The sequence below is a fragment of the Catharus ustulatus genome, chromosome 34 (genome assembly GCF_009819885.2).
Source record: "Catharus ustulatus isolate bCatUst1 chromosome 34, bCatUst1.pri.v2, whole genome shotgun sequence".
NCBI classification, from domain to species: domain Eukaryota; kingdom Metazoa; phylum Chordata; class Aves; order Passeriformes; family Turdidae; genus Catharus; species Catharus ustulatus.
In genome coordinates, this window is record NC_046254.1 from 1,572,334 (window position 1) to 1,583,159 (window position 10,826).

At 63.8% G+C, this 10,826-nt stretch overlaps 1 protein-coding gene across 1 annotated transcript; it reads left to right on the top strand.

Annotated features, from left to right (window-relative positions):
* Nucleotides 1–377: 377 nt before the first annotated feature.
* LOC117009664 (dystrophia myotonica WD repeat-containing protein-like) lies at nucleotides 378–8,613 on the top strand (the record flags this gene model as incomplete). Its single annotated transcript, XM_033083972.1, has 4 exons — nucleotides 378–590; nucleotides 2,699–2,884; nucleotides 5,506–6,636; nucleotides 8,303–8,613. Coding segments are annotated over 4 exons (1,578 nt in total), but the record flags the coding sequence as incomplete, so codon positions are not given.
* Between the last annotated feature and the right edge of the window lie 2,213 nt (nucleotides 8,614–10,826).

Genomic DNA, 10,826 nt, shown 5'->3' on the forward strand with positions numbered 1-10,826 from the left:
CGTGGTCTCATTTAGGGGCGTGGTCCCCATATTTCGGGGCGTTATTCCATCCAGTGGGGGCGTGCCCATACCTTATATGGCCATACCCGCCCCTCCCCGTGGGCGTGTCCCCACTCTCCTCACGCACTGATTGGCCCATCCCACCCCATGTGGGCGTGGTCCCCCCTCCCGTGGGCGTGGCCTCGGTGACTCAGCTCCGCCATGGCGGCGGCCGCTCCCGCCCGGGCCTGACGCGGCTTCCGGCGGCGATGGCGGCGGCGGCGCCGGGCCCGGGCCCGGCCGAGGCTCCCGCGGCCGCTCCGGAGCTCAAGAGCCGCTTCCGCACCCGTGAGGGCTCGTACCGCCTGCTGGGCCCCGCCACCGCCGCCGCCGCCGCCGCCGCCGCCGCCTCCTCCGCCGGGCCCGCCCCGGCCGGGCCCGCCCCGCCAGGCCCCGGCGCGCTGCCGCCGGTCCGGCTCTCCGTGGTGCGGCTGGCGCGGAGCCGGAGCCCGCCCGGAGGGGCCGCCGAGCGCAGCCGAGTTTGCTGCAACCTCGGCCGGGAGCTGCATTTCTACGGAGGGGCTGGAAGCGGGGGACGCGGCAGCCGCAGGGTAACGGCGGGGAGCGGGGGAGGAGCGGGAGAACCGGGGAGAACGGGGGAGAACGGGGGTTGGGGTTGATGGGGGAACGGGGGAATAACGGGGGGAATGGGGGGGGAAATGTGGTGCCAGGGTTGGTGACAGTGACCCCAGGGACACTGACAGTGACACTAAAAACCACCCAGGGGACTCTGCTAACGGGGACAGTGGTGACAGTGACCCCCAGGTTGGTGACAGTGACCCCAGGGACAGTGACAGTGACCCCAAGGATGGTGACAGTGACCCCAGGGACAGTGACAGTGACCCCAAGGTTGGTGACAGTAACCCCAGGGACAGTGACAGTGACTCCAAGGTTGGTGACAGTGACCCCAGGGTCGGTGACAGTGACCCCAGGATTGGTGACAGTGACCCCAGGGACAGTGACAGTGACCCCAGGGACAGTGACAGTGACCCCAGGATTGGTGACAGTGACCCCAAGGCTGGTGACAGTGACCCCAGGGCTGGTGACAGTGACCCTAGGGACAGTGACCCCAGGGACAGTGACAGTGACCCCAGGGACAGTGACAGTGACCCCAGGATTGGTGACAGTGACCCCAGGGTTGGTGACAGTGACCGCAGGATTGGTGACAGTGACCCCAGGGACAGTGACAGTGACCCCAGGGACAGTGACAGTGACCCCAGGGACAGTGACCCCAGGGACAGAGACAGTGACACTATAAACCGCCCAGGGGACTCTGCTAATGGGGACAGTGGTGAGAGTGACCCCAGAGCTGGTGACAGTGACCCCAGGGACAGTGACAGTGACCCCAGGGCTGGTGACAGTGACCCCAGGGACAGTGACAGTGACCCCAGGATTGGTGACAAGTGACCGCAAGGTTGGTGACAGTGACCCCAGACCCCCCCAGGACCCTCTGGACAGCCCCATTGGTGACCCAGGGTGGGCACAGAGTCCCTGGGGAGTGCCAGAGGTGACATCCCTGGACAGTGCCAGTGACAGTGACAGTGACAGTGACAGTGACAATGACACAATGACAGTGACAATGTCCCCACAGTCCCTGGACCTGCAGCGCCCCATCGACAAGCGCGTGTACAAGGGCAGTGACAGTGACAGTGACAATGACAGTGACAATGACAATGACAGTGACAGTGACACAATGACAATGTCCCCATGTCCCCAGTCCCTGGACCTGCAGCGGCCCATCGATAAACGCGTGTACAAGGGCAGTGACAATGACACAGTGACAATGACAGTGACAGTGACAGTGACACAATGACAATGTCCCCATGTCCCCAGTCCCTGGACCTGCAGCGGCCCATCGATAAACGCGTGTACAAGGGCAGTGACAGTGACAGTGACAGTGACAATGACAATGACAGTGACAATGACAGTGACAGTGACAATGACAATGACAGTGACAGTGACACACTGACACAGTGACAGTGACAGTGACAATGTCCCCATGTCCCCAGTCCCTGGACCTGCAGCGGCCCATCGATAAACGCGTGTACAAGGGCAGTGACAGTGACAGTGACAATGACAGTGACAATGACAATGACACAATGGCAATGTCCCCATGTCCCCAGTCCCTGGACCTGCAGCGCCCCATCGATAAACGCGTGTACAAGGGCAGTGACAGTGACAGTGACAGTGACAATGACAGTGACAGTGACAGTGACAATGTCCCCATGTCCCCATGTCCCCCCAGTCCCTGGACCTGCAGCGCCCCATCGACAAGCGCGTGTACAAGGGCAGTGACACAGTGACAGTGACAGTGACAGTGACAATGTCCCCATGTCCCTGTGTCCCCAGTCCCTGGACCTGCAGCGCCCCATCGACAAGCGCGTGTACAAGGGCAGTGACAGTGACAGTGACAGTGACAGTGACAATGACAATGTCCCCATGTCCCCAGTCCCTGGACCTGCAGCGCCCCATCGACAAGCGCGTGTACAAGGGCAGTGACAGTGACAATGACAATGACAGTGACAGTGACAGTGACAGTGACAATGACACAATGTCCCCATGTCCCCATGTCCCCAGTCCCTGGACCTGCAGCGCCCCATCGACAAGCGCGTGTACAAGGGCAGTGACAGTGACAATGACAGTGACAATGTCCCCCCAGTCCCTGGACCTGCAGCGCCCCATCGATAAACGCGTGTACAAGGGCACCCAGCCCACCTGCCACGACTTCAACCAGTTCACGGCGGGCCCCGAGACGCTGGCGCTGCTCGTCGGCTTCTCGGCCGGACAGGTGCAGTACCTGGACCTGGCCAAGAAGGACAGCGCTGGCCGGCTCTTCAACGAGGAGGTGAGGGGACACCAGGGACACCAGGGCCACTTTGGGCCATCAGGGCCACCTTGGGACCACCAGCATCCCTCTGGGGACACCGGGGCCACCAGGGTCACCTTGGGGCCACCAGGGAGACCAGGAACCCCTTGGGGTCACCAGGGCTACCTTGGGACCGCCAGCATCCCTCTGGGGACGCCAGGGCTACCTTGGGACCACCAGGGAGACCAGGAACCCCTTGGGACCACCAGGGCCACTGGGGCCACCTTGGGGCCACCAGGGCCACTGGGGCCATCGGGAGCCCCTTGGGACCACCAGGAAGACCAGGAACCCCCTGGGACCACCAGCATCCCCCTGGGGCCACCAGGAGCCTCTTGGGACCCACACAGGACCACCAGAAACCCCTCAGGATCCCCATGGGACCACCAGGACCTGACCAGGGCCACCAGGAGCCCCTTGGGACCACCAGGACCACCAGAACCCTCCTGGGATCCCCATGGGACCACCAGGAGCCCCTTGGGACCCCCACAGGGCCACAGGGAATCCCTCAGCAGCCTCTGGACCACCAGGAACCCCTTGGGATCACTCATGGGACCACGAGGGCCACCAGAAACCCCTTGGGACCACCATGGGACCACCAGGACCTGACCAGGGCCACCAGAAACCCCTTGGGACCACCAGGGCCACAGGGAACCCCTCAGCAGCTCCGTGGGACCACCAGGACTCTCTGTGGGCCACCAGAAACCCCTTGGGGCCACCAGAAACCCCTTGGGACTACCAGGGCCACAGGGAACCCCTTGGGATCCCCATGGGGCCACCAGGACTCCTTGTGGGCCACCAGAAACACCTTGGGATCACCAGGGCCACCAGGACTCCCTGGGGACCCCCATGGGACCACCAGGACTCCCCCAGGGCCACCAGGAGCCCTTTGGGACCCCCATGGGACCACCAGGACCACCAGAAACCCCTTGTGAGCCCCATGGGACCACCAGGACTCTCTGTGGGCCACCAGAAACCCCTTAGGGCCACCAGGAACCCCTTGAGACCCCCATGGGACCACCAGGAATCCCCCAGGGCCACCAGGAGCCCTTTGGGACCCCCATGGGACCACCACGACTCTCCCAGGGCCACCAGAAGCCCCTTGGGACCACCAGGACCCCCTTGAGACCCCCATGGGACCACCAGGACCTGACCAAGACCACCAAGAGCCCCTTGGGACCCCCATGGGACCACCAGGACCTGACCAGGGCCATCAGAAACCCCTTGGGATCCCCATGGGACAACCAGGACCACCAAGAGCCCCTTGGGACCCCCATGGGACCACCAGGACCTCACCAGGACTGCCAGGAGCCCCTTGGGACCACCAGGAACCCCTTGGGACCCCCATGGGATCCTCATGGGACCACCAGAAACCCCTTGAGACCACCAGAAACCCCTTGGGACCCCCTTGAGACCACCAGGAGCCCCTTGGGATCCCCATGGGACCACCAGGACCACCAGAAACCCCTCAGGACCCCCTTGGGACCACCAGGACCTGACCAGGGCCACCAGAAGCCCCTTGGGACCACCAGAGGGCCACAGGGAATCCCTCAGCAGCCTCTGGGCCACCAGGAGTCCCTTGGGACCACCAGGAACCCCTTGGGATCACTCATGGGGACCACCAGGAGCCCCTTGGGACCACCAGGACTCCCCCAGGGCCACCAGAAACCCCTTGGGACCACCAGGGCCACAGGGAGCCCCTCAGCAGCTCTGTGGGACCACCAGGACCTGACCAGGACCACCAGAAACCCCTTGGGACCCCCATGGGGACCACCAGGAGCCCCTTGGGCCACCAGAAACCCCTTGAGACCACCAGCACCCCCTTGGGATTCCCATGGGACCACCAGGACCCGACCAGGGACACCAGAAGCCCCTAGGGACCCCCATGGGAACCCCCGGGCCACCAGAAACCCCTTGGGAGCCTCATGGGACCACCAGGACTCCCCCAGGGCCATCAGGAGCCCCTTGGGAACCCCATGGGACCACCAACAATCCCTCAGCAGCTCCATGGGACCACCAGAGCCACCAGAAACCCTTTGGGATCCCCATGGGACCACCAGGACCTGACCAGGGCCACCAGAAACCCCTCAGGAGATCCATGGGACCACCAGGAGCCCCTTGGGACCCCCATGGGACCACCAGGACTCCCCCTGGGCCGCCGGGACTTCCCCAAGGCCACCAGGAACCCCTTGGGACCACCAGAGCCACCAGAAACCCTTTGGGATCACTCATGGGACCACCAGGGCCACCAGGAGCCCTTTGGGACCCCCATGGGACCACCAGGACCACCAGAAACCCCTTGTGAGCCCCATGGGACCACCAGGACCACCAGCACCCCCTTGAGACCCCCATGAGACCACCAGGACCTGACCAGGATCACCAGGAGCCCCATGGGACCACCAGGAGCCCCTTGGGACCACCAGGAACCCCTTGGGACCACCAGGAACCCCTTGAGACCCCCATGGGACCATCAGGACTCCCCCAGGGCCACCAGCAACCCTTCAGCAGCTCCATGGGATCACCAGGGCCACAGGGAACCCCTTGGGACCACCTTGAGACCCCTCCCCACCCCCCTTTTAACCCTTTCCCCCCCCTCCCCGCAGCGCCTGATCGACAAGTCCAAGGTGACCTTGGTGCGGTGGCTGCCGGACACCGAGCGCCTCTTCCTGGCCTCCCACGCCAGCGGCCACCTGTACCTGTACGACTCGGAGCAGCCGTGCGGGGCCACCAGCCCTCAGTACACGCTGGTCACGCAGGGCGAGGGCTTCAGGGTCTTCTCGTGCAAGAGCAAAACCCCTCGGAACCCGCTGCTGAAGTGGGCGGTGGGCTCGGGACCCCTGAACGAGTTCGCCTTCTCGCCCGACGGGCGCTGGCTGGCGTGCGTGAGCCAGGACGGCGTGCTCAGGGTGTTCCACTTCGCCTCCATGCTGCTGCAGGGGATGATGAGGAGTTACTTCGGGGGGCTCCTCTGCGTCTGCTGGAGCCCCGACGGTCGTTACGTGGTCACCGGGGGCGAGGATGACCTGGTCACCGTGTGGTCATTCGCTGAAGGCCGGGTGGTGGCTCGGGGTCACGGCCACAAGTCGTGGGTCAACGCGGTGGCGTTCGATCCGTTCACTCCTCAGCACGATGGGGATGGGGATGGGGAGGGGGAGACCCCTCAGGAGCCCCCCCAAAGTGTCACCTACCGCTTCGGCTCGGCCGGCCAGGACACGCAGTTCTGCCTGTGGGACCTCACCGAGGACGTGCTGGACCCCCGGCCGCCCCCTCCCCGCCCCCGAGACCCCCCTCCCTCCATCCCCTCCATCCCGGGGGGGTTACCCCGCTCCTTATCCCGCTCCAACAGCCTCCCCCAACCGGGCGGGGGTCCCCAAATCTCCCCCCGAGTCCCCCCGGCCCCGGCTCGTTTCGCCACGCTGACCCTGCGCGACCCCCGCGGGCCCCCCGAGAAGGAGCACAAACGCTACCACAGCCTGGGCAACATCAGCCGGGGAGGGGGCGGCTCCGAGAAACCTCCCGGGGCTCTCCCGGGGGTCTCCCGGGGCTCGCTGGACACGGCCAAGGTGTTGGGGACGTCGCTGTGCCCGCGGCTGCACGAGGTGCCGCTGCTCGAGCCGCTCGTGTGCAAGAAAATCGCGCAGGAGAGGCTGACGGTGCTGCTGTTCCTGGAGGATTGTATCGTGACAGCGTGCCAGGAGGGGCTCATCTGCACCTGGGCGCGGCCGGGGGTCTCTGTGAGTCTGGGGAGGGGGCTCGGGAGGGATTTGGGGGGTTTAGAGGGGATTAGAGGGGGTTCGAGGTGCCAGGAGTTCAGGTTTGTATCGCGATAGCTCTGCCAGGAGGGGCTCATCTGCACCTGGGCGCGGCCGGGGGTCTCTGTGAGTCTGGGGAGGGGTCTCGGGGGGATTTAGAGGGGATTTGGGGGGTCTGGGATTGGGTTTGGGGTGCCAGGAGTTTCAGGTTTGTATCGCGACAGCCCAGCCAGGAGGGGCTCATCTGCACCTGGACGCGGCCGGGGGTCTCTGTGAGTTTGGGGAGGGGTCTCTGTGAGTCTGGGGAGGGGGCTCGGGGGGATTTTGGGGGGATTTTGGGGGGTTTAGAGGGGATTTGGGGGTTTGGGGTGCCAGGAGTTCCAGGTTTGTATCGCGATAGTCGTGCCAGGAGGGGCTCATCTGCACCTGGGCACGGCCGGGGGTCTCTGTGAGTGTGGGGAGGGGGCTCGGGGGGAATTTGGGGGGTTTAGAGGTGATTTTGGGGGGATTTGGGGTGCCAGGAGTTCCAGGTTTGTATCGCGATAGCTCTGCCAGGAGGGGCTCGTCTGCACCTGGGCGCGGCCGGGGGTCTCTGTGAGTCTGGGGAGGGGGCTCGGGGGGGTTTGGGGGGGTTTGGGGTGCCAGGAGTTCCACGTTTGTATCGCGATAGCTCTGCCAGGAGGGGCTCATCTGCACCTGGGCACGGCCGGGGGTCGCTGTGAGTCTGGGGAGGGGGCGCTGTGAGTCTGGGGAGGGGGCTCGGGCGGGATTTTGGGGGGAGTTTTGGGGGGAGTTTTGGGGGGTTTAGAGGGGATTTGGGGGTACCAGCATCACCTGGACCGTATCGCGACAGTCTGTCGGGACAGATTCATCTGTCCCCAGAGGCCACCCCACAATCCCCGTGAGTCTGGGGGCGTCGGGGAGGGGAATTTGGGGGGATTTTGGGGGGATTTGGGCGTCTAGGAGGAGCTCATCTGGAGCAGGTTTGTATCGCGATAGTCTGTCGGGACAGACTCGTCTGTCCTCGGGGTCCTCGTGGGTCTGGGGGCGTCCTGGAGGGGATTTGGGGTGTCCGGGAGGGGATTTGGGGGGGGATTTGGGGGTTCCAGCAGCACCGTGATCCTGTCGCGATAATCTGTCGTGACAAATTCGTCACTCCCCGGTGTCCCCGTGAGTCTGGGGGCGTCCGGGAGGGGATTTTGGGGGCGTTTAGGAGGATTTAGAGGGGTTTTGGGGGGGTTTTAGGGGGGATTTCGGCGTCCCAGCAGCACCATGACCCTGTCGCGAAAATCTGTCGTGACAAATTCGCCTCTCCCCGGTGTCCCCGTGAGTCTGGGGGCGTCCGGGAGGGGATTTTGGGGAGATTTAGGAGGATTTAGAGGGAATTTGGGGGGGGTTTAGGGGGGATTTGGGGGTCCCAGCAGCACCATGACCATGTCGCGATAATCTGTCGTGACAAATCCCGATGTCCCCGTGGGTCTGGGGGTGTCCGGGCCGGGATTCGGGGGTGTCCGGGTGACATTTTAGGGACCAAACCGCGGATTTTGGGGTCGGGCGTGGGGAAATCCCCGCGATGACGTCACCAAGGGAGGGGAGGTGGCATTTGTCGCCTGCCCCGGTGTCACCGCTGTCCCCTCCCCCCCCGCAGGGCCTGTCCTCGCAGAACGGCGGCTCCCCGAGTGGCACCGTGGTGTAGCTGTCACCTGTGTCACCTCCAGTGTCACCTCCCGCGGGTGTCACCTTTGTCACCTCTGTCACCTCCCGTGTCACCCGCGGTGCCACCCCCGCACTACTGAGCCCCCCCCGGCGCTGTCCCCGCTGTCCCCGCGGGCGGTGCCACCGTGTCCCCGCTGTCCCCAGGGTGACATCCCCCCCCCCCCGTGCCTTTGTCACTTTATTGTCCCCGCGGGGCCACCGCGTGTCCCCCGCCCTTATTTATACTAAAGAGAATTTTTGGCACCGGTGTGTCCCGGGGAGGGGACAGCGAGGGGACAACGAGGGGACAATGAGGGGACAACGAGGGGACAACGAGGGGACAATGAGGGGACAGCGAGGGGACAATGAGGGGACAATGAGGGGACAACGAGGGGACAGCGAGGGGACAATGAGGGGACAACGAGGGGACAACGAGGGGACAATGAGGGGACAATGAGGGGACAGCGAGGGGACAGCGTGGGGACAACGAGGGGACAATGAGGGGACAGCGAGGGGACAACGAGGGCACACGGTGGGTGGCACTTGGGGACACGGGGACAACTCGGGGACGGTTTGGAGACACGGGGGTGGCACAGGGGGACAACTTGGGGACACGTGGATGGCGCAGAGGGGACAATTTTGGGGACACGTGGGTGGCACAGGGGACACGGGGACAATTTGAGGACTCGGGGGTGGCGCAGAGGGGACAATTCAGGGACAGTTGGGGACACAAGAGGTGACACGAGGACATTTTGGGGGCACGCGGGTGGCACAGAGGGGACATTTCGGGGACACGAGGGTGGCACGGGGGAACACGGGGGCATTTTGGGGACACAAGAGGTGACACGAGGACATTTTGGGGACACGTGAATGGCACAGAGGGGACACGAGGGTGGCACAGAGGGACAATTGGGGGACACGTGGATGGCACAGAGGAACACGGGGACATTTGGGGACACAAGGGGTGGCACAGAGGGACATTTTGGGGACACGAGGACATTTTGGGGACACGGGGGTGGCGCACGAGGACATTTTGGGGACACCTGCATGGCACAGAGGAGACAATCTTGGGACACGTGGGTGGCACAGGGGACACGAGGACATTTTGGGGACACAAGGAGTGACACGAGGACATTTTGGGGACACCTGGACGGCGCGGAGGGGACAGTTTCGGGACACGGGGATGGCACAGAGGGGACATATTGGGGACACGAGGACATTTTCAGGACACCTGGATGGCACAGATGCGACAATTTGGGGACATGAGGTGACACGAGGGGACAATTTGGGGACACGGGGGTGGCGTAGAGGGGACAATTCAGGGACAGTTGGGGACAAAAGGGGTGGCACAAAGGGGATATTTTGGGGACACGAGGGTGGCACAGGGGACACGAGGACATTTTGGGGACATCTGGACGGCGCAGAGGCGACAATCTGGGGACACGTGGATGGCACAGAGGAACACGGGGGCATTTTGAGGACACAAGAGGTGACACGAGGACATTTTGGGGACACGGGGATGGCGCAGAGAGGACAGTTTGGGGACACAAGGGGTGACACGGGGACAGTTGGGGACACAAGAGGTGGCAGGGGACACAGGGACATTTTGGGGACACCTGGATGGCACAGAGGGGACAATTCAGGGACAGCTGGGGACACAAGGAGTGGCATAAAGGGGACACGGGGATGACACAGAGGGACAATTTCGGGACACGAGGGTGGCACAAAAGGGACAATTTGGGGACACTTGGATGTCGCAGAGGTGACAATTTGGGGACACGAGGGTGGCACAGAGGGGACACGAGGGTGGCACAGAGGGACAATTGGGGGACACGGGGACAATTTGGGGACACGAGGGTGGCACAGGGGACACGGGGATGGCACAGAGGGACAATTTGGGGACACAAGGACATTTTGAGGACACGTGAATGGCACAGAGGGGACAATTTGGGGACACGCGGGTGGCACAGGGGACACGAGGACATTTTGGGGACACGGGAGTGGCACAGAGGAGACAATTCGGGGACAGTTGGGGAAACAAGGGGTGGCCCGAGGGGACACGGAGGTGGCACAGAGGGACATTTTGGGGACACAAGAGGTGACACGAGGACATTTTGGGGACAGCTGGGGACACAAGGGATGGCACAGAGGGGACACGGGGGTGGCACAGGGGTGGCACAAGGGACACGGGATCATTTTGAGGACACAGGGGTGGCACAGAGGGGACAATTCGGGCAGGGGGATGGCACAGAGGGGACAGTTTGGGGACACGGGGACAATTTGGGGACACGGGGGTGGCACAGGGGACACAAGGACATTTTGGGGACACGGGGATGGCACAGAGGGACAATTTGGGGACACGGGGACATTTTGGGGACACCTGGACGGCACAGAGGGGATAATTTAGGGACACGAGGGTGTCACAGAGGGGACATTTTGGGGACACAAGAGGTGACACGAGGACAATTTGGGGACTC